A 25,157-nucleotide genomic window follows, 5' to 3' on the forward strand; every position below is an offset into this window, starting at 1 on the left:
TTACTGGAAGAGACTGAATATATTTTGAATAAACGGATTAGTGTATAGTTTAAAAGCTAGTTATAAAACAGTGTGTATATAGATTGTGGCTTGTGCATATGAGTATATGTAATATATATACACTCATATATATAAATAAGCCTGTAAATTTTATATTTATGTATATAGAAAACTCTTTTTATGCACGTGTATGAGTATGTTGTGAATGCGTGTGTGTGTGAATTGAAGTAGAATATACTTTATCAGGTTAATAGCTCTGCAGATGGTGGTATTTTCAGGTGATTTTTATGTTTTTACTTCTGTGTAATATTTTTAAATGAAAATGCATTATTTTCTAATAAAAACATGAGCTTTAAAAAATTTCATAAATTGACATTAGCTTGTTTTTCAATAACACGTTATAAATATCTGAAGGCCAAGTTTCAGAGGTAATTTTTTTTTTGAGACAGAGTCTCGCTCTGTCACCAGACTGGAGTGCAGTGGCGTGATCTCGGCTCACTGCAATCTCTGCCTCCCGAGTTCAAATGATTCTCCTGCCTCAGCCTCCCGAGTAGCTGGGATTACAGGTGTGTGCCACCACACCCAGCTAATTTTTGTATTTTTAGTAGAGACAGGGTTTCACCATGTTGGTCAGGATGGTCTTGATCTCCTGACCTTGTGATCTGCCCGCCTCAGCTTCCCGAAGTGCTGGGATTACAGGTGTGAGCCACTGCGCCCAGCCATAGGTGATTTTAAATGTAGCAACTGTTTACAAATTTGTACATTGCTGTATAACACTGACCATAAGAATAAAACTCTGCTATAGATTTAGAAAATGCTCACTTGTGAAAAATAAGGCATGTTCCATACACAAATATTATACACATACACAAGGATTATAACATATATAACTAGAGGGACATTGATTCATATTAAGGGTTCTTGACTTATTCAAAAGCCTGAGTCAGAGGTATATGATCTTGAAACCCATCTCCACGGCTCATCAAAGGAATTCTTAAGTAAATCATAGAAAAATAGAAAAAGTTTTCTTGCTTTACAGTCTCCTTTACAATGCTGCTTAGGAAATACTAGTTGTTTTCATGGTTACTTTAAAGTTAAGGTCACACTTTGCCTTCCTTGACAGTGAGTTACACCTTTTACAGTGAGTTACACCTTTTAAATATAGCTTTTAAAACATTTACTTGTTCTGTTTATAAAATAATTTTTATTCATTGTGTAAAGTTTGAAAATATAGAAGTTATAGAGATGAAAATAAAAACCTTCCAAAATCTAACTGACCCCAAACTAATAACTGTTTACATCTGGCGTCCGCAGGCTTCATTCTACCAAATAATTTCCACCAGTACGCCTACTGCTTCTGGACAGTTGGTGTGTAGTTACCTTTGGAGAAAATACCACATAGTAGCCAGTGCCCTTGGCTCTGCAGGTCAGCTTGCACACATCCGCTGGCAGGACACCTGCATATTTGGGAACCCATTCCACAAAAGTTTTGACTCCTTTTGCATCAGACTGATAGCCATTTTTGGCCTCACACTGTTCATGACGAAATGATTTACCTAGAAAACAAACATGTTTCAGTATTACCTTATCAGTTCTGAAACTTGGATATATTCTTGTGGGTTTAAATAGTTAATTTTTAGGGGAAGATGCAAACGTGTTTTTTTTTTTTCCCACAGTCTCTTTACTCACCAATGCTGATGGATTTTATCTATACATAGAGTTCAAAATGGTGATTATTTATTCCGATTCTCTGAATATTGCTTATAATAAAACTTAAAAATCACATATGTGGCTGGGCGTGGTGCCTCATGCCTGTAATCCCAGCACTTTAGGGAGCCGAGGCGGGTGGATCACAAGGTCAGGAGTGTGAGACCAGTCTGGCCAACATAGTGAAACCCCGTCTCTACTAAAAATAAAAAATAAAGAAAAAATAGCCAAGTGTGGTGGTATGCACCTGTAATCCCAGCTACTCAGGAGGCTGAGGCAGGAGAATCATGTGAACCCAGGAGGTGCAGATTGCAGTGAGCCAAGATTGTGCCATTGCACTCCAGCCTGGACAACAGTGTGAGACTCCATCTCAAAAAAAAAAAAAACAAACAAACACATATGTGTTTGTTATTGATCTGCATATTGGTGGAACTGTGCAGTATAAGATTAATATTATTTCCCCAGCTTCCCTTATTCATTATTGCTAGAATACAAATGACATGTAGCATATGATGGTTGCTGACACTTGGGAGCAGCATACCATTGGGTGGGCAGGGCATGAGACTGCAGGAGCGGTAGATGGCCCTCTTCCCTGTGCAGTAGCGTCCGTTGTTTCTGGGAGCAGGGTTATTACAGTGACGATAGGCAAACTGCACTCCTCCTCCACATGAGCGAGAACACTGGCCCCAGGATCCCCAAGATCCCCAGTTGCCATGGCTTGACGTCTGAAACAGAAAATAGAATATATTTTAACTCCAATGAGAGAAAAACATTGAAAGTGTGCATTTGGAAATCACCTGCATTTAATGACAAAGTGGAAACTTTGTCACAGATACAGTTATATTTTCACTGAATTTAACATGATCATGCTTTGGAAATGCAACACATTTCCAGTGCTAAGCAATTCATCTTTTCCACCCTCCCAACTCCAGCACTAGAAGATCTGAAAGCATCATCCTAAGTACTGAGCACTCCACAAAGATTATTACCTTTTGGTTTCTATGGACCATTGTAAATTATGTCTTCTAATATGGTCCATCTCTGTTAATATCACTGAACCATGGTAACTTTTTGTCCACTCTGATCTTGGATCTTTATTGAAACATGCTGAAGGATCTGCATGGCACTGGGCATTATTTAATTGTGTTTGCCTCTCTTTAGCAGTAAAACTCTGCAGTCCCTTTGCTGACATCCCACATCCTGTCTGTGACCGACTCCATGACATTCATAAATGTACTGGACCCAACTTGGCTTAATTCCTAATTAGATGTGACATATACTGACATGCACTCACGCCATACATGCAGACACACCCCTTAGGGAAGGAAGAGCCCTTTTATGGCAACCTAAGTCTGTTTCTCTGGAAACATTCCTGGAGGGAGCTTAGAGATTCTGAAAGGAAGAATATGATCAGCTGCTTTGCTGAGGGAATCTGTGAATTGCCTCTGGCTGACTGCATCAGGTTATCTGATGATGAATGGTTGGGTGATACCCTGGAAAGATACAGGCAATGGGCACATGATAATTCTCTTCTAGGGACTTTGCAAATCTTGTGGGTTGAGAGCGAGCACTTATTTTACTTAGGCCTCGAAAATTAATAGGGCAGTTGCTGACCTGAAGCTGGACTGTGTATATAGTGGCAGACGTGTTTCCCCGGAGCAGTCATAAGTTACTTTAGCTCCTAAATTTAGATTAACTTATTGTCAAGGGGAAAAAAGTGACCATTTGGAGCTCACCAAATATGTACAAGGACCACATGTTATCAGCTCTGCTATTACCTCCTTACTGAATTTAAATACTTATATTCTGATAACTTTAGCAAGAGAAGCTTGAAAGTAAACTTCCCAAAAGCAATTAATAGGGTCCTACCTGGGGTCTCAATTAGACAGAATCTGAGTTACATAAGTATTTGTTAAAAGATGTAAACTGCAAATAAATTCCCAGTATCTGCATTTTCCCCAGTAAATCTCGGATCACTGAGAATGGCTACTGCGGGTAAAAGAAGAAGCTGTAAATAAACCTCAAAATGAAAAGTTTTTAAATTAGAAAATAAAGCCTTCTGAGGACAGTGCCCATACCCATCACAAGAATGCACTTCACTTCTTGGGCCTCCAGGCATTGACTGATGAGAAAATCACTTACTGAATAATATTTTTTCTTGGTTTTGTCCACACATTTGCCCTGCAGGCAGATTCTCCCCTTTCCACAAGGCGTCCCTTCCACCGCAGGCAGCTTCTTGGTCAGACAGACCATCTGGCCCTGGCGTACCACGGCACACCACAGGCGAGCGCAGACATCCATGCCGGGACACACGGAGTACTCAGGCCCGAATGTCAGGTTGCACTGCTGGGTGGCATCGTAGGTCTGTCCTGGGAGTTCTTCGGGGCCCAGGATCTGCTTTCGTGGTAGGTCCAGCAAACAGTTACCTACAAGAATAACTGAGAGTGACCACGGCTCTGTGTTTAGGTTTCAAACCGCTAAAATCATGGATCTAAAAATGAAATGCCCTGGCTGGTGTTGGAGCACGAGGCACCCATGAATCTGTAGTGTAATACTCTGGAGAGGGACTCCGTGGGGACAAGGCTGGGCGCCCCCTTGGACACACGATACCCTCCAGGGTTCTCAGGAGTGATGCGCTCCGGAGTGTCTGTAACAACAGAGGTGAGGTTGGCAGGGGTGTGATGGAATAAAATGATTCTGTAATGATTAGTTGTGAAAATAGCCCTTGTGCTAAGGCACTAAACAAAATTGGGATGGACCTAGAGAAAATCAGATGGTGAATTTTAATAATAATAATAATAATAATAATAATGATAATGAAGCATTTACTCTACCACTTTGAGAAACAGAGTTTGTCCTTGGCACTCTATCTGTATAACCCATTACCCATTTCTGACTCACCCCTTCCCCATGTGCCTATCACATCTCTCCTTTCCACTAATTCCATAAATAATAGCCAAGCTGGCTCCTCATTCATTCTTACAGTCACTCGACAAGCATTTGTTCAGCACCTACAATGTTCTAGAAAACACACTAGGTATCTGAAATACAGAAAAATGATCCAGATCTACCTTTGAAGGCCTTCCAATAAAGTCACGGAGATAAAGTATTTCTCTCAGACTGATATAATTTTAATAAAAAGTTTTCAAGATTCACAGAACAAAGGAGCAGTGAAAAAAGAAAAAATAGCCTTTGATAATTTAGGATTAAGTTAGTCTTTATACTCTTTGCTTTATGTCTATTTAATGGAATTGGTGTTTGTTGAGTATTTGGATCTATCTGCCGAAACAAGGTAGGCATCTCATTGCATTATATATGAAGGTGTACAGGCAGAGGGGTGAGATGGGGAATCCACAGAAGCTGGAACATGGACGATGAGAATCCAAAACCTTAAATTTGCTTCCTCGTCCTCTCCTTCCCCTCCCCGCAAAAGCTTCCCTAAGAATCCCTGTCCAGTGAGTTAACATCATTAATTTTCTTTTGTCACCCACATGTGCATGCATGTTGCCCATCTGTTTCTGTATTTTTCTGTTTACTTGATTTTAGGATTTACACAATTATTATAATAGCAATAAAATAACAAATATTTGTTACACACGCTATTCTCCATTCTTTACATATATGAGCTCATTTAATCCTCACCACAACCCCATCAGGCAGATTCTAGTGCATATTTTATTTATCCTACAGATAAGGAAACTGAGGCCCATAGGAGGCAGACCAGTTACCCAAGGTCACACAGCTGTTATGGTTTCATGCTCAGAGCCTGCCCTTCTCTTCTGATGCCATATGGCTTCTGTTAGCATGTGAGTAGCTGCCTGATTGTATTGCTGAAGGGCAGCCATGTGTAAGGATCCTTTAAGTGGTGGATATTGAGCTTAATGGAAGAAACACCCAGTCTGAAGTCTTACTCTGGTGAAATACTAAATGGTTGAGTGCTCCTGGCTAAGTTAGCTAACCTCTCCCTAATTTATTTTCAAGATCTGCATAATGCTTCTCTTCTCACTGTGATACTGTAAATGTGAAATTAGCTAACAAAGATCTTAAGGGTGACCAGAAAAATACAAAGCAATGGTAGTTGTATCCCAGCATATTTAACAGTCTTTTAGATGTATTACAGTTATTCTTTTTATTCAACAAAAAAGTCATATTCAAATCCTTATGTGCCACTGAGAAATAGAATATTCAGCATATTTTAAGTATACTGTAAATTTTTAAGGACTACATTCAAATTTCTTCAAAGTGAATACCTTAGAATTTGTCAATCTGTGTTGGGGGCATTATATAAAAATGAATAAAGAGCAAAGTTCCTATTTAACTTCTGAGCCAGAACGTTTGAAGAGGTAAAGCTTCTTAAGGCAAGCCAGAAAAAGCATTAAAAATAAGAATCCAGCCAAAGAGAACTTTGGGAGAAAAACACCAAGTTAAAAGAAAAACACGAACATCAAGCCAATAGGAAAGAATGATAGTAAAAGCTCACTAAGCTTTGTTTATAAGACAGAGTGCGATTAGGGCTTCAGAACTCCATGAAAAACATTATCTTCATTGCAGAATCAAAAAAGAAGTACTGTGTAAACTAGGGGATGCTTGGCAGATTGCTGATGTTAGAAGACTGTCAACAAATCTCTGAGTCTGCAATAATGTTTTCCAATTCTTCAAAAGTGCTGTTTTAAGAAAGTTTTTTTTTTTAAATTTTACTAAAAAGCACAGACCATAAGACTGGGTAATTAAATATTAGCTAGGAAGTCTTTACCATGTGTGCATGCACATGGCATGGATCTATCTCATTTTTCTGGAGTCAAAATAACTCACCACCTGACTATGCATACACAGTCACTGACACCTGTTCTACCTCACTAGTAGATGACAAGTGAAAAAGAAACGTGTAATGCAAACAATTTGAAATCGGCTTCCAACAAGGAGACTTCAAGATGTGGCATCTCTTTAAAAAGCTTAACTTAGAACTGTAAGTTTTAAAAATAAATAACACATTAGCTTTCTATTCAAAATAAGATATATCAGCTCTATAATTTTCCCTTAGAGGTCATACATGTGGAGATGATCTTTTCTTGCTTAAAATAAAATAATTTATTTCAGAATTGCAATTAATGTGTTATGCCAATGTTCTCAGTACTAGGATTTGTAGCTGCATCAATTTCTGTTTATGCCAAAGTATATATAATTTCATTTTTACATTGAATTATGTCCTTTTGCAACAAAATAGGTACAAGCATCTCTACCAAATGGCAGAATGGTGCCAAGAAACAATAACAAAAATCAATACAGAGCCTAAGTCTGAATCTTACAGTATAAAATGTTTAAAATCTAAGTAATAACAGATTGGATATACATTTTATATGTTTAAGAAATGTATACAGTTTGGGGAAGGAGTAGAAGGGGAAACTGATCAACCTTTCAGTATCATTTCTAGTGACCTCTAGAGGCATCCAACCTACTGCTGATTTTTTTCTTAATCTGTTTTAATTTTATTCTCAACCACTTCTTCACATCTACTTCACATATTTTCTAATTCATCGTAGTCTGAAATTTGATCTGGATCTTCCTGGGAACATTTTGACCCTTCCTTCCTTCTTCCTTTTGTTTTAACATTGTATATTTATAAATGGATAGACTATAAAATAAAGTCAGCCAGGTGCGGTGGCTCATGCCTGTAATCCCAGCACTTTGGGAGGCTGAGGCGGGTGGATCACCTGAGGTCAAGAGTTCGCGACCAGCCTGGCCAACATGGTGAAACCCTGTCTGTACTAAAAATACAAAAATTAGCTGGGTGTGGTCGCGGGCGCCTGTAGTCCCAGGTACTCGGGAGGGAGGCTGAGGCAGGAGAATCGCTTGAACCCGGGAGATGGAGTTTGCAGTGAGCCAAGATCGCACCATTGCACTCCAGCCTGGGCAACAAAGAGCGAAACTCCGTCTCAAAAAAAAAAAAAAAGAAAGAAAAGAAAGAAAGTCAATAGGAATGTGTGCATATTGCATACATGTTTTTACCATTCATGTTAAACTAATGCTTAAAATAAGGCAAAAAAAAAGTAAAATGTTGTGATTTGAGGCGAACCAGTAAGAAAATGTGTTGGCAGAATTCCACTAAAGGTGTTGGAAGGAATGCCACGCCTCCAGGAAACGGAACAGAAAAATCTCTAGTTTCATATGTCTGACTTATAGTACTATTTGTCTCTCATATTAATGATTAACCAAAGTTATCAAAGTTGTTTTTTTGTTTTGTTTTGTTTTTAGATGGAGTCTAGCTCTGTTGTCCAGGCTGGAGTGCAGTGGTGCAATCTCGGCTCACTGCAACCTCCATCTCCCAGATTCAAGTGATTTTCCTGCCTCAGCCTCCTGAGTAGCTGGGATTACAGGCATGCGCCAACATGCCCAGCTGATTTTTGTATTTTTAGTAGAGACTGTGTTTCGCCGTGTTGGCCAGGCTGGTTTCAAACTCCTGACCTCAGGTGATCCGCCCACCTTGGCCTCCCAAAGTGCTGGGATTACAGAGAGTGAGCCACCATGCCCGGTCTCAAAGTTGTTGTTCTTTATTGTTTTCAAATTTTTCTTCCCTATTTCTAGCACTAACATTATTTCCATCTTCTCTTCCTTTTCAATATGCAGGTATGAAATTAAGCATGACCCAAATATTCATGATGCAGGAGAAATCAATTAATGTTCCTAATGAAACTCATCCGAAGAAGCCTAACACCACTGCTTACAATCTCCCTTTGCTTCCACTCTTCATCTCACTGCCCTTGCCCCTCAGCTTTTAGGTCTTTACTTGAATGTCTAATGTTAAAAGAAAAATGGGTGCATTTGCCTGCTCTTTGATCACTCCTTCTGGGCCCAGTGATATAAGAATGAACAAGAGCACTTCAAAAAACCAGACAATTGTTGTCAAAAAGCAATTCAAGGGGTCTGGGTGTGAAGCTGCTAGATGCATTAGGTATACTGTTGAGCAGATGTAATGGCAAGGAAATTAAATTAAAGATTCCCTGTGATAGAGGATAAAGGAATGTTTTTAAAAATATAAGTCACCGTGGCCTTAAACTATATGTCTTATTTTCACACTCTATTAAAGAGCATATTTAGTATGAAAATCAAGATACAACCACAGTGTTGGCTTTGAATTTTATTAACGCCAGCTTAAAAACTGATGTTAAGCTCTCCTGGCTAGCTTTACAGTCTATACTTAACAAAAGATTCAGAGAACTGGTTTTCCAATATCATTTTATGTGCAAAGTTCTGTGTTCAGTAAGTGGCTGTAAACTTAGCTCTTTACACTACATGACGAATTTTCAAAACCATCTATAGATTTTCCTTAGCAACCTGTGTTGTGAGTGTTCTTGAGCTGTATCTACATAAGTCGTGGCCTTTCTCATCATCTGGCACTGTGGACTCAGGGATACAGCAGACACAGCTATCTTTTCTGGACTCAAGGTTAGTAAGCATTTGAGAAAGGAAATTCAATAACCTGCTTTCACTGCACAATTTCTTTGCCAGTGCTTACCTTTATTTTTGAGGATCATACTCCTAGCCAGCTTGCCTAGAGCTAGCTTGTATAAACACTGCAGAATGTCTACAAGTATCTTGGTCAAGGTTGGGAGTAGGGGGGGTCCCATGAGACATGGCTTCTCCTTTTCTGAATCACAAATCTGCAGACACAGTGACTTTACAGTGAGCACACTGGTTTTTCAACCATAACCTAATTGCTGCATATTTCTTGTTGGAACTAAATCAGGAAACACTCAGTACTAATGAATTTACATTTGGCAGTGGACGAGTGCTACAAATGTCCAGCTACTTATGGCTAATAATTTTAAAAATAAATCAAATGCTTTGAATTTAACTTTACTCTCCGACCTCATTTCTCCAGTATTGCTGAAGGTGAGAGGGGGTGGGGTAAGATATTAGACATAAATGGAATTCCCATTTATAATGTACTCTTTAGGTACCATTGAAAAATTGTATATGTGTTGTCAGATTACCTGCTTAAAAATAGCAATTGCTTTTCTGCCTTTATACTGGTCACAGTTTAACTTTCCTAGATAACTGAAAATCAATTTTTTCTGTGTGCCAATTATTGTATCATGCTGAAATATAGCACTAACTTGAGGGACCATGTTGGTGAGATAGGGCTTTTGACCTTTAGAAAATGGTACCAGACCACTGTGCCTTTCATGTTTTGGGGCTATTTACAGCTTTTCTCTTATTGTTAAATAATATCATTTCTTGCTCTCAGATTACCTGTCTAAAGTCTCCCCACCCTCATCCATCATGACTATTTTATTGCTTAAAAAATTGAGTGGCCTAGAAAATTAGAACAGAAAAATGGTAGAACTGTAAAATACCAATAAATGGGCTCTGAGTGGAAGCCTGTGTAGCTTTCTATGAGTAAAGTTAAAAGGTTTTATAATATAGTTTTGTGACATCGTTTAGTCTTCTAACAAAGATGCATCTGTTTGTTATTCTATCATCTTGGACTGTGACTGTCTTCTTAGTTCTCTCCCATGCTCTGTAGTTGAAATGTTAGCACCTCAATCATCTCTAAAGTGGGTTTAGTAGTTTCTATGGCCACACTTTCACTTACATTGACTTAAGTCAGCTTTTTGGTTACAATTTAAAAGTTATTAAGTTATTTCAATTCATCTTTAAATAATAGCACTACAGGGAGTACCAGTGTTTCAATTCTGAATCTGAGTATGCTCTTTTGAAACAAAGTAAGACAGACACAACTGAGCTTTGTCATTGTGCCACACTGCTTTTCTTTGGTTTTTGTTATTCTGAAATCACTTTATTCATGTTATAAGCTACTGATAAAATAGGATTATTTTTATTGAAACAAAAGGCTGCCTAACCAAACCAACATATTCAAAAGTGAGAAAGTCTAGATTGGATGAAAAAGATTAAATAAGTAAACTATAAGCATTTTCTGCTCAAGGAATTTTGATAATTGAATTTATTTAATATATATACGCGAGAAATTTAGATACTTTTTTATTAGTGCAAATGAACAAGATCTATTTCTATTAAAATTATGTTCTTAGTTGTTCTCTATCATGAGCCCTTTGGAACAGAAACAGAGATATAAAAATATGTAAATTGTTATAAAATCTTTAAAAAATCAGAGCATGGACTCTTTTAAATATAGAATTAATGTTAAAAATGAAGACAATGCTGAAAGCATATTTACTGCATAGAAATTAAGATCACAAATTCCATAAACGTGAAATAAATGAATCATTCCAAAATTAGGAACAAAATTCTCCACAGCATTGTAATTAGCTGACCTAATACTTGCACAGGGAAAAAAATCTGGTCTCATTTTAGCCATAAGTATTTGCTGCCTTAGCAACTAAATCCATTCATTTAGTGATTCAAGGTTTAGCTCAACTTCTTGGAATGTGTAACGTGTGATTTTGAAATAAAATATTAATGTTATTTTATTTTCAGAAAACCTGAAAAGCAGTAAAACAGAAAAGTAATATTATGCGTGGAGACTTAAGATTCCACCCAAGAAGGACTTTATGAGATACTGACCTGATCAATGTAGATAGGATGATAGTAAGGTAACATTCATTTTAGGACTTTATCTGCATTTAATCCACAATGTAAACTGAGCTAAACATAAAATTACCGTTGTAATACTGGTCTAAAGAAAAAGCTTCAGACGTTAATTCTTACTGTTGTTTCCAAGTCTTTAAATTATTGACATATTTTTTCAACTAAAAAGGAACTTTTTTTTTTGTATCGAGATATATTTTAAACCAAGCTGGACCCAGATTGCTTTTCAAAATGAGACATACAAATATATAGTAACAGGCAGCTAAAGCCTTACCTGTTCACCACGAATGGAGCAAGAATGGGTTAATGAACATATTTTGACTCCATGGTATCAGAGAACTGTGCAGCTGAATTTCTTTATGTCTGAAATAATTTGAATTTGTCCATTGTTCTGGTATTACGTAGCCACAGTTCAAAACAGTCAACATACTAAAAAATTGTGGGACATTAAGTCATAAACTTTGTGGAACTGGGAAAAAGACAGTTGTCATAGATTATGCAACTTTGAACCGTATATCATGAGGTAATTTTATAGAAAATTATTATGATCAATAATGTCTGTCACATTCAATTTAACTACTAGTTTTAGAAACACAAATTTTAAGAGAACATAAAATAAATGAGAATATGTCCATTTCTGTAACATAGGAAATTTCAGCTACGTAATGTCTGATGATTCTTTAGAGTGCTAATGCATCTATCCTCCTGTGTTTTTATTACTTTAAAGTACTGAAGAATGCTAGGAAATTTGCAACAGCTTGTTTCAAAGATTACTTAGGGGTCAGAATTTATTATTTCTAAAAATTGTAACTTCCTCAGTATTTTAATGTAATTTACAGCACTAATCCTAGTCTTACAGAATTTAATAAAGTATGTTGTGCTCTTGAACTATATTTAAAGGATAATGCCAAAGATTTTCTTTTGAAGTTCTTAAAGTGTTTTCCCATCATTCAGATTGCTTTTCTATTTCTGTTATGCAGTTTTTACTCTACTTTCAGGAGAATCTCCTATCAGGATAAAACCAAATTCTTCTAGTCAGTGCAAATCTAGAAAGCTTCCTCTTCTGGGCTTATGTTGCCATAAAGAGAATCCAGTAGAATTGTCACCTACACCTTAACTGCACCCCTATAATAGGCATGTAACAAATAATTCTGAGAGTCATATTAATAGCAGGGAAACCAAGATGTCTGCCAAAGTTCTCACAGGAAGCTAGTGGTAAAAGAAGGAATAAAAGCCAGACTTTCAGGGCACTAGCTAGGCATTCTGTGTGGTCTTCCACACTGCTTCTCCTTTGAAATTTTTCAATTCAAAAGCCAAAATACCATAGCTAAAATGCCACCAAGGACGTTGGCAGTACATACCCACATATGATCAATTTTCTTGGTCTTTCTTCTGACACTATCCACACAACTATTGTCTTAGAGGGCAAGATGAATATTATGAGGATATAATGAAGTCAAACTCCTAAGAATCCCAAATTTTGTTTCTCAGTCTGTGTTCTCCTAAATGATACATACCATGGCCATCATCCAGGAATTCTGTGATGGTGGCTGAAGTGCATTTGGACCAGGGCTTAGACGCATCAATGCTGGTAAGGATGGAAGACATTAAGCGCTTATCTTCTGTGGAACCAAAGGTCTCTTCACAGAATTTGGAATCGTCATGGGAGAGGCCAAGTAAATGTCCTAAGGGAGACGACAGAGGGTACAAATAATCCGTGATTGTGTTTTTCTATCTTTCCATGACAATTATGCTAGGGCTTGATTTTTTTCCCCTAATTGTAGATGAGTTCACTTTAACTGCTTTCTCACCCAGAGACTGGACCTCCAGGGAAATAAAAGTTGCATGGAGTTAGTGTAGCAGTTGCTTTTGGTGAACATTTCAATGGAAACTGAAAAACTAAAGAGTAGATGTTCCCATAATCCATCTGGATCACATATGCTTAATGACATGTGGAGACAAAGCTTTATTTAGAATCTAGAGTTTGCGAGACAATTGTGGGATTATGTCATAGCCCTCACCACATATCATTTTGATTGTCTAATTTTCTGCCTTCTCTGATCAAGCCCCATGAGATCAAAGTGCATTTGCTCCCATATACTGTTGAAACCTCTGTATTGAACTTAGTGCTGTGCAAGTTGCAAACACTTAGTACATGGTTTTTGAATGTCAGTGACTTATTTTCTTAGTCAAGTAAATAGGTGGCTAATAAAAGGGAGGACTAGGGGAGACAAAGAAAGAGAAGTGAAATGAGGAACTTTCCGGTTTCTTGCAAAACTAAGCTTGCTTCATCCGTTCATTTCTTTTGGTGATTTAGTGAGTTATGAATGTTTACTATTGTCACAAACATATAGCTCATTTTGAAAACATACCCATTTACATTTTAAAATGTCAAAATACCAATAACATGGAGTTTGAGAGCTTGAAGAAAGGACAGCTTGGTTTCCCAAGTGATAGTTGTGAGTGTTCAAAACCACTCAGCCAGGTGATATTTGTGCTTAAGCCTCTCAACCAACAATGTTCTCTGAAGTTCCAGTCAAACTAGATATTATTTCACAGAGCCCATAATTGCATTCTTATAATCCAAGTAAATTTCTTTTTATTACATAAGATCAATTTTCATGCAGTCTAAGGATAAAATGATATTCCACAACAAATTTACAATGCTATTTAAAACATCTAGGACAGTAGTTTGAGCAATTACAAACTCTAAAAAGTAGACAGCAAATCATCCTAGTGGTGTTTTTAACAAAGCTTTCTAGAATCATACACAAACCACTAAAACAAATTTAGGAAACACTGTAGCAAACTGATGGCTACATTCTCCTTGGGATCTTGAATGCCAAACACAGAAAACTTTGGCCATTCTAGCAAAAGAGTCCAGTGGGCACCAATAAAACCCAACAGAGATGAAATCTTTCACTTTATATTCCGACTACTTTGGGCCAACTTGTTAAATCACCAACACCTCATAACAAAATTGTCCACTGAGCAACTGACTGCTGTTATGGCTGAAAATAAGTGGCTAGGGCTCGGTGACCTTCCAAATCTCCACGTTTTTATGTTATTTATTCAGATATTTACTTCAACAGCATTTACTAGGCTTACAAGTTTTCTCTGGGAAGTTCTCCCACCACCACTTAACATTTTGTTTGGTCAGTAGCATAAGTGTACATTATAGTCTATATATAAAGTATGTCCCAAATAACTTGCAAAGGAAATTAGCAGGGGCTCATCTAATTTTTGAGTGGTTTGTTGAGTTTTTCAAGAAACTCACAGCTCACAGAAAAAAAAAAAATAACAGTCTTTCATTCATGTACTATTAGAAACGACTTAAAGTTACTTAGTACATGAAATACTTGCTGATAATGCACTCTACACTTCCTGAAATTTTCCAAGATAGAAGATTTATCAGTTAACACTGAGGGATATGGTAGAAATTTCACTCTTGAGTTTTTTCCTCTGGCATAGAAGAAAAGTGTCCCCAAGTGACCTCTGCAACATAATATGTATTTGAATCCAGGTTTTTACTTAAAAAATGTGACGTATACATTCTACTTCATAGGATATTTATATTTATTTAATGAAGTAATGGCCTTTTCCTCCAAATCTATATAAATACATAGCACTTTCCATATGCCTTTTTATTATTGTATCAAGAGATTTTCACTTCATTTGGAGGGTAGATTTTAGAATTCTGATTTAAAATATAGGACACATGGCAGACACGAAATTCACTTTGAGGGACCTGAGAAAGTACCTTCATTCTCTCTTTCAAACAGAGAGGTGAAGCATGTAATTTTAAAGGTTTCAATTATGTAAGCAAGTCAATTTAATTTTGAAATATTTCGGCATCATTTATGAATCTTTTGGAATACTAGTTAATATAATATTATGACTTCTATGCTCCCCAAATTTACTCATTTTCCATTGAAACTTAATTGCCACTGAAGATGCATAGAGGAAATTGCACTGCGAAAGACTGCCATTCAAGCATGAACAAATCTTTGCTTCACCTCAGCAAGGGGATGTGACTTTTGTAAGATCTCCAAAAGTCAGGCAGAAACAGACTGCTTAGAGTCAACTGAAAGAGATCGACTCTTTTGAGGGCGAATGAACACTCTGTGCTCCATGAAGAAAGCCTGTCAGCTCTCTGGGAGAGGCATGCTCTCTCAAGGGCAGCGAGAGTCCTGGGCAATGTGAAGAACACTTAAGCACCCAAAGTAACAGGCAGCCAGTTCCAGAGTAGCTGGAACCAGGGCATGGCGAGAGAACCGCGTGACTTCCCTTCAGGAGCTGGACAGGATATGAAAGGGAAGATCAATGTGAGGGATGTTTGGATGCTCTTCAGGAAAGACGTGACACACATTCTAAAGGCTGCAAACAGCAAAAGGAGTGGTATTTTCTAATTCGAGCCCCCGGTCAATTATGCTAAGACATTTACTCTTAGTTGAAATCGGCCTTGAAATAGCAAAAGTATACAAAAGTATAAGCAATTTTAAAGGAGTGCTCACAGTAAAGACGGCACGCTATGATACCAAAAGCTAACTACCAGAGAAAATCCAGAATCCGGGGAATTTAAAATACAATGTCACAGCTGACAACTGTGTATTTTAAGTAGGGATTGTGAAGGGGAATTGGAAAAGCTAATAGCTTTGAAGACATCTGCCTTTTCAGGGAGAGTTTGTTCATAAATCATTCACAGAGATGTTTAAAATGAATGGTGTGGTTTGGAGATTAAGCATTTCTTGGACAAGCAGACCCCAGGAGCATTAGCAGCAGATAGGATTAGATATCCCTGTCTCAGAGAGTAAAACAGCACATGAAGAATATAAAAGAGTGTGGAGAAAATGTGTACAATGCCAAAAGTAATTTGTTGTTTACATCAAATTGTATTACATGATGAGTTTTTAGAGCAATACAGAGCAACAGAGTTAGTTGAGGGTGAGGTTTTAGAGGAGGCAGGGGGATGGAATCGAGAAATCCACATAGAATGGCAATCCTTACCCTTGGAAAAAGAGAAAGAGTTCTTTTTGGAGAGTCAGAGTGTTGCAAGAGAAGGGTGGGGAGGACTGAAAGCCATTTTGACAGAGATTTGAGAAAGCTCCCTCACTAAAATAGGACGTGAAACTCCTAGCGAGAGAAAAGGCAGAGGTGGGTTTCGAGGTAACTATCTGCTGTCAGGATTTAAAGCAGAGGTAGTGAAGTCTTGCTTTAGGGAAGAATTAGTGTTTGTGTTTAGGACCATTTATAATCAGCAGACATGCAAAAGATCGAAAAGCAGTTTGCTTGAGCAATTTTGTTTACAATACTATCTTTCTCAGCTATCTTTAATTCTTGATGATGTAATTGGAAGCTTTTCACCTAAAACCCTGAGGCAACTAAGGACCAAACACACTTGTGTAATAGATGCACTTGTTAATGACCTCTGTATTTATATGCTAAATAGGGTTTTAACTGGGGAGGGGAGATAGAAGCCAGAGTGAAATTCAGAGAATAATGCAACTGTCTAATCCACGAGTATTTTCCAAGCGGTGCCTACCTCAGAACTATATTTATTTTCTTTTTTTCTTTTTCTTTTTTTTTTTTTGAGATGGAGTTTCTCTCTTGTCATCCAGGCTGGAGTGCAATGGCAAGATCTCTGCTCACTGCAATCTCCACCTCCCGGGTTCAAGCGATTCTCCTGCCTCAGCCTTCTGAGTAACTGGCAGTACAGGCGCACACCACCATTCCCGGCTAGTTTTTTGTATTTTCAGTAGAGACAGGGTTTCACCATGTTGGCCGGGGTGGTCTCGAACTCCTGACCTCAGTTGATCCACCTGTCTTGGCCTCCCAAAGTGCTGGGATTACAGGTGTGAACCACCGCGCCCGATCAGAACTGTATTTCACTGTTTGAAATAATTAGTAAAAGCTAAGGTGTAAATTGTGTTAGATGATGTTGACCTATTCTTAATTGATGTTAAATCATACAACAGTCATGCTGAGTGTCTGTCAGCAAGTAACATCAGAAAGGAGTTTATTTGAATTAATCTAAGAAATTAAATGTAATGATAAATTATGTCAGAGTAAAGTCTATAGGACTGAGAGTTTGAGTTACATTGTTAGCTCAGAAATAGCAAACAAATCGTCACCTGATAACTTTTCTGGTATGAAAATTCTCTTTTTGAATTGGCAAAGGGGTGACATTTTATAAAATAAATGTCATCTTTGATATTCCCAATACAGATTTTAAGAACACCTTGCTTCATTAAATTCACAAGAGAATCTGGTGTTAGAAAATCTGTGATAATGTGTAGCCAGATGAAGACACATCACTTTAAAGGAAACTGTTGGTTCAGCTTCTTATTCAACCCAGGCATTACTGTACAACCAGGGCTGACTTATAACATTAACCTCAGGAAGGAAATTGGTTGTTTTTCTAAACTTTGGTCTGCAAATTAAACAGAATTTCAAGCTCTTGTCTCCTGATCCCAAACTGACCAATGGTCAAGGGGACACAGTACCACATCCTAAAAAAATGTCACAAGAAGCTCTGTAATGTGTTTACTTGGGAAAGCACTGCTCAGATGAAGCATCTGTTTCTTAATGAGGTCATGTTTTTATTTTACCTAATTTTCCAGCTGGGATTATGGAGGTGCACGGTCTTGCCAGGGGTTGAAAAGTGAGTCAACTGCTCACATGGAATCAGAATCTAGAATCCTTGAAGAAGGGAACCATGAGCTCCAGTCATTGGATCATGCATGCTTATTCAAACACGAATCTTTACATAGATGTGATAAAACTCTTAAAACTCCCATTTCAAAACATTAAACATGAATGGTAAATGTGGTATCAATGATGTAATTTGGAAGGAAGAAACTCTAACTTTTTCACCTTATAACTAGCTGTGTCAATATCCTTTTGAATCCATTTCAGAATTATAGCCTTTAAAGTAAAAACTGTCTAAAAAAACATTCTAGAAGCATATAAACATCTTGAGCTCTGGAGCCAGATGGATTGGGTTTTAATCTCACTTTAGCAGTATATTAGTTGTTGACCTTAGACGGGTTTAGAAAGTACCCTGTGTGTTAGCTTCATTCTCTCTCTTGGGTGACCCACTAATGGTACTTACCTCATGGCATTTTGTAAGAATTAAATGATATAAAACATGCAAAGTGATTAGAATATGTGCTTGACATATATCAAAAGACCAGTGATTGTTAGCTAACTTTATTGTCCTCATTGATATTCTGGGATTGTTATATACTTTTACTTATGAGTATTCTAGTAATCAGTGATATATATATATATCACACATATATCCGTATATATATATCACACATATGTATATATGGAGAGAGAGAGAGAGAGTCTTGCTGTATCACCTAGGCTGGTGTGCAGTCATGCTATCAAAGCCCACTGTAGCCTCCATCTCTTGGGTTCAAATGATCCTCATACCTTCTGACTAGCTGGGACTACAGGTGCACACCACCACCCTTGGCTAATTTATTTATTTATTACTTATTTATTTATTTTTTTACATTTTGTAGAGACAGGGTCTCACTATGATGCCAGGGCTTGTCTCAAACTGTTGGGATTACAAGCATGAGCCACCACACCAGCCAACAAGCTTTGATATTACTAGACACTCTTTATGTGGGAGGGAAGAGGAAACTTCCTAAACATAAAAGAAAAAAAATCACTCAGCAAGTGTGTGATAGAGTTACTTTTTATGCCACCTTCAATTTGCTGGTTTCCACACATGTGTCAGATAATCTATAGGTTTCTCCCTAGAGAAACATGAATTGGGATTAAGTTTTTAAAAACTGACAATAGACACAAAATCTCTCAATATTCCTCAACATATAGCAAAAACTTATTCCCACGTTGTGTTTGGGGGCCAAGAAAGACATAGTGTGGCTTTGCTCCAAACTGCTTGTTGATTAAAGCAATGGGTTTGCGGGAAAATATCAAGTTTAATCCTAGTTCCTTCGAACTTTACATCTTACAACAAGCCTGGACATCTGATTCTGTGTATTTGGATTTGGTCTGTGGTGTTTCAAGAACCTCTGCAGCTTTTCAAAATATGGCCGTGTTTAATCTAATCATCTACAGAAGCAGAGTCACACACAGATCAGCACAACCAGGGAACACCTTTTAACCACACCAAAACACAGGCGGCTTTGCTGTTGTGTCTCAGCCACTTCCTAAGTCTCAGCTGAGTATTTGGTCTTGACTTTTTAAGTGGCCTGAGTTTAGCTTAGGAAGCACACTGGAGTCTTTCACAGTAGAGAGATTCACTTAGTGCATTTTATAATTAACTACTATAAAGCAAAGCTTCGGCATGTTTGCAAATTATGGATTTCATTTGTCTAAATAAAATCAGATTGTTCCTCCTAGTGTATTAGAAGCTGGCCCAACATCAATAAAATTATTGTTTTTAAGAACCATGTGTGCAGCAGGTGAAATCTTTATTATTACAAGTCAATAATAAAAGTTTGACAAGTTAAAATATAAACTCAAAATGTAAACTTACACTAACTTGAAAACTTTCTGCAGTTCACATTTGGATTGTACAGTGGCTGTAAACACATTCCTGCCTCCACTCAAGGAACATGGATGGGGACTGTGTTTTTGATAGTTTGAAGTGACTTTCTGAAATGCCTTAACAATTTAGCCAACATTTACATGCATATAACACAAGAAGGAAAGCACTTTTTGACTGCCTATCCAGAATCAATGTCAATCAATATCCATCTTCCAGAAGTCTGTATTGGCATCAGTTGATTAGTTACCTTCAAAATCTGGCAGCTTGTTTGAAAGAATTAGCAGAAAAAAAGAAGTGTTCTAGTTTCAAATGGTATATGAAAAGAGTTTTATATTTTATGAAAAGAAAATAAGTTTTCATAATTGTTCATTTTTAACCTGTGTCATTTTGGCTTCAAGTAATTTAATGCCGTGGGTAGAAATGGTGTCAGATAGAGACTACAGCTCTGCCTCTATTTACCTTATGAGTTAATTATCAAGGTAAGATTTTTTTTTAGGTGGGGGGCTCACTCTGTCACCCAGGCTGGAGTGCAGTGGTGTAATCATAGCTCATTTTATCCTCTGTCTCCTGGGCTCAAGCAGTCCTCTCACCTCAGCCTTCTGAGTAGCTGGGACTACAGGCATGCACCACCATGCCCAGCTATTTTTTTTTTTAATTTTTTGTAGAGACAGGGTCTCCCTATGTTGCCCAGGCTGTTAATGAACTAAAAAGAAAATTTTGATTCAGTTTATTCATGCACAAAATAGGTATGACTTTCTATTTTAAACCACTGTGAAGAGAAAGAGGAAACAGTTGTGCGTTTCCACGAGAACCTGTAAGTAGGTTAATAGAAGAGTTATTCTTGCTCAAATATATCCTTTTACTGCTTATAGAAGAAATAAAGTAGAAAAATTATGGGAACAGCCTGGGAACCTTCTCCTAGCTTGTGTTTTGAGCACAGTAACACATTCACACTGTTTGCATAAAGGAAATTACACATTTTGGAATGAGGCTAGAGTAAATTTAAAACAGTGGAAAACTGAGCATTCAAAACGTCATTTTCATCGCCATACTTTGACCATATACACATCTTCCAAATCTAGAAAGTCACAAATGTCTAGTAAAAAGGAAGGGGGATGGTGAAACCCCATCTCTACTAAAAATACAAAAATTAGCCGGGTGTGGTGGTTGGTGCCTGTAATCCCAGCTGCTTGGGGGGCTGAGGCAGGAGAATCTCTTGAACCTGGGAGGCGGAGGTTGCAGTGAGCTGAGCCTGCGCCATTGCACTCCAGACTGGGCAACAAGAGTGACCCTCCATCTCAAAAAAAAAAAAAAAAAAAAAAAAAAAAAAAAAAAAAAAAAAAAATTTAGGAAGAGAGAAAATTGCAGGAATTGAGAATTAGAATTGAGAGCATGGTTAGCTCAGACTGAGAGCTTCACACAGCAATCCAAAAAAATACAGCATGGGAAACAAACCAGCAAGCTGCATTATCCAAGATCACACTGGCTGGAGGGGCAAGACTCTGTAATAATACACAGATGATCAGGAAATCTTTTGTCAGGCTATCTTTCCTAAACGTTGAAGGCTTATTTTTTATAACACATGTTCATAATATTTAGGCAAAAAGTGAAATTAAAGAATAATAAAGAGATTAGAAAATAAACTGAATGAGAGCCAGATTCTTTTATGAAAGCAGAATTGAATCCATATTCCCCCACTTCCAGACCTTAAATAGCTCAGATTAGTTCATATGTAATACAAAAGGGAAGTTAAATAGAGAGTGTTTGATTGGGCAATGAATTACAGGGACTTCTAAAGAAATAAACAAAGACGATCCAACCAAAAATTTAAGTGCACAGAAGGGCATAATCATATATCAAAGATTTAGGTTTGAGTTTTCATACAGAAGCCCACCTTTCTCCTACATTGTTTCCTTGTATAACTATGTCTAATATTCTTGTACTATTGAGAAAAGTTCTTACTGTGTGTGTACACACATGTATATATTTAGTTTTAATATAACGTTTGTGCTTATCAGCATCTGGCTTCCTGCCTCTCAGACTGCTGCATCAGCCCTGTAACCCAAGATTGCCTTAGGAATTCAGGAGAGCTGGGAAAGGTGACCCTGCAGGGCTCTTCATTCCTCCCTAGTTAACTTGAGGTCAAAGCAGCCCTGAAGAAGCTGCACTTATTGCCACAGTGTTTGTCTGACAGGGAAATCTCCCAGATGCAGTCAATGTGTGAAAACCAATCACTAGAAAGGAAAGAAACTGCCCTTCCTTTAAGGAATGTGGAATCTTTCCTTTTGAAGATCAGGATTTGGAGCCCATAATCCTGTGGATGGGTGATGCCAACATTCAGCTCTGCTGCTTATTCCCCATAATTTCTCCACTTGACCTGTGACGAATCAGCTTCTGCCTTTCCAGGGACTTAGAACCTTTCTTATGGGACTCCTCTCACTCTGAATGATGGTGATTAATTACTAGCGTACTTTAAAAGTCTCCTCTATTTAATTACATCCTCCTGAGTGTTTGGACTAATTCCTCTTAGTTTCCAGTGCAGATCGGAATGTTGCCTTGAGCAAGTCTCATGTTTCTTTCTCCCGCTTACGCAGTCAAGCACATACATCGATATGTAATAAATATTGATTAAGGTTCTGTATTAGGCTGTGTTTTTATCAGTAAGGATTAATAGGCATAAATGAGAGACATGATCCCTGCCCTGGAGCCTAAATGGCATGTGTTATAAAGACGCTTTCTGGCTGACCAGTTCTTCTAGTGCAGCTGAGAAGACAGCCATGCCTCCTCATTAGCCCACTTTATAGGGAAGAAATGGAGACTCAAAGTATCTAAATCACTTGTCTGAGTTAAAACAGAGAACCCAGAGACAGAGCTGGGACTCCACTCAGATCTTTGACTACTGAAGCCAAAGACGCCTAATCAATAAAACACTGAATTATTCTCAGTGATGCTATTGGATAATTATTTACGTTTAGGTTTTATATTTGTGTTTTTCTGCTTAGGAGGTAAGAAACGTGTCAGGAACATTAATGCCATACTTAAGAACTGACATTTAACTACTGAATTCTGTTTTACTGGGGCAATATTGTGAATTATGCAATTACACTGTACCTTGGATTAGAAGTTATTTAACTCCCCAAAGAAAACATAGCAGTTAGAAATGGATGCTTTGTGAAAATATTCTCTGCCTATTAGGAATGTAAAAAAGTAGTTTTAATTCCCATTTAAAAGTTATAATTTTAACCTTAAAAATCAAAATCTGTTTAAATCAAAATCTTTTTTGCTATAGATGGCAAAAGGTACCATAATTATCAAACCATGCTTTGCTCCCAAAAATGTGATGCTGAGTTGATGATACATACATTTCAAAAGCAAATGAACTATTTAGCTAAAAAGCAAAACATAAGTACATATGGATATAAATAACATCTACTATCTAAACTCTACCCAATATGTTCCCCCAAAATAATTCCCTGAAATAGGCACTATTATCCCTATGTTTCAGATATGAAAACTGGAGTTCAGAGAGTTTAAATAATTAGACCAGTGTGACAAGGTATAAAGTAATTTAGCAAAAATTGAGCTCATTTAGGACTAGATGTTGGAATTAGACAGAAAAAAGTTAGACACAAAAAATTGTGTCTAATTCCAACATCTAGTCCTAAATGTACTAAGCCAATTTCTCATACACCTAGTAACCTAGGCCAATAATTAGGAAGCACATATTCTTTATTTTGGAAATATTTTTTAGCAATCAACTCAGTCCTGTATTTATAGATGTAGGATTTAGATGTGTTTCTTATAACAAACAAATTAGGTAAGTGACATTTTAAAGCAAACCCTGTTGAGTGTCAGGCTTGGCTTCCTTTCCTTGCTATTAAGAACGAGACAGAAATATTTACCATAAGCCATTGATGACCTTTGACAGGAGCCTACAATTATCACTGACAATGAAATAAAACATGTTAAATTTCTGTGCAAACTGATTAGCCCTGGATGAGCCAATACTGTCTCCAGTAACTTCTAAGAAGGACATCTCTGCATACCAAAGTTGCCTGTGACAAATTTCATCCAGGGGTCATTTAGGGATGCTTAAAAAGATAGTAAGAAGGCAGTAGCAGTAGCAAATTTCTCTTGAACTTTTAAATGACACTGTCAGAAGAAAACATCCACCGTGTTGCTGACTTTGCCTTCTCTGTCGCTCATATTAGTTAACCTTAAAAGTGCAAATATAAACAAATTTAATCCCCAGTGGTACATCTGAACCAGGAGAAATCTGGAATTAATTGCTAAGTATTTTGGTTCCTGTTGCAGCTGTTACAAGTGTTTGATTTGGTGAGGGAAAAGAAAAGGCGCTGCATACCGATTTCGTGAGCCACAGTGAAAGCTGCGTGGAGGCCATCGTCTTCAATCACAGCACAGCTGCGCTCTGGAGAACATATGGTCCCAACGTCTGCCATTCCCAGGGTGTCACATGAATGATGCCCACATAAATCCTGCCCAGGAGAAAGAAAGAAATCATTAAAATCAATTTACATCCAGAAGGAGCCACCACATAGAGCCACTTGCTTACCCCAAATGGCAACAGGGATATGTTTATGGTATCACCTGTTCCTCTCTGGAAACGTTCCAAAGGCAAACTCAAGGCAGAGACTCTTCTAAACTGCTCTGGGACCCAGAAACACAGAAGGATAATGGAACTCAATTACATTTAAAAAGATGTCTTAGGATTGTAACTGGTCTATTACAATAGCACCCGCAGCTTTAACAAAGCCGTAATGCATATACGTCTCCGATCACTTTCCCATATGGTCATGCTTAGGAAAGTCCTAAAATTCTGATGGAAATTCATGCTAAATTTATCAAAATCTGGTTTTATAATTTGTTTTCTATTACAGGGGCAAACTGCAGCCAGACGTCTGCAGCAGAGTATAAATTTAGTAGAAATTTGGATAGAAAACTAAATTTTAATTCATAATTTGAGGAAAGGTCATCTTTTACTCCCCAAATGAGCTGTAATTTCATAGGTTGTGTCTTCTGAAATCTGTACATTCTTACTCATAACATTTAATGTAGCATTTCTCAACCTGACCAATCTGCAGAAAATATATGTCATATATTAATTGTGTATACATGAATATATGCATTTTTCTGGTAGAAAGTCATAGTTTTTCATAGATGTCATATAATCTTTTAAGAGATTCTCAAATAGGAACATGATTCCACCCCAATAATGGTGAAAAATGATCAATTTAGATGAAAGGGACCTCAACAAGCCTCTTGAGATATGAAACATAAAGAGAAAATATAAGCCGCAACTTTTTGACATGACAGATCCATAATGATAAACTTTCCC

At 37.5% G+C, this 25,157-nt stretch overlaps 1 protein-coding gene across 5 annotated transcripts in view; it reads right to left on the reverse strand.

Annotated features, from left to right (window-relative positions):
* The window catches only part of ADAMTS5 (ADAM metallopeptidase with thrombospondin type 1 motif 5), a 60,269-nt gene that overhangs the window by 22,958 nt on the left and 12,154 nt on the right, over nt 1–25,157 (reverse strand). For 3 of the 5 annotated variants that reach the window (XM_063702784.1, XM_004062645.5, XM_063702783.1), the window contains 5 exons: nt 24,165–24,297; nt 12,792–12,959; nt 3,850–4,133; nt 2,249–2,432; nt 1,381–1,556 (listed from right to left, as the gene is read on the reverse strand). In XM_063702784.1, coding sequence (XP_063558854.1) covers nt 1,381–1,556; nt 2,249–2,432; nt 3,850–4,133; nt 12,792–12,959; nt 24,165–24,297 — 945 coding nt within the window. The remainder of the gene's footprint in view (nt 1–1,380; nt 1,557–2,248; nt 2,433–3,849; nt 4,134–12,791; nt 12,960–24,164; nt 24,298–25,157) is intronic. The other 2 variants (XM_063702785.1, XM_055373968.2) reach the window with 1 other exon arrangement.

Source organism: Gorilla gorilla, chromosome 22, assembly GCF_029281585.2.
Source record: "Gorilla gorilla gorilla isolate KB3781 chromosome 22, NHGRI_mGorGor1-v2.1_pri, whole genome shotgun sequence".
Lineage (NCBI taxonomy): Eukaryota > Metazoa > Chordata > Mammalia > Primates > Hominidae > Gorilla > Gorilla gorilla.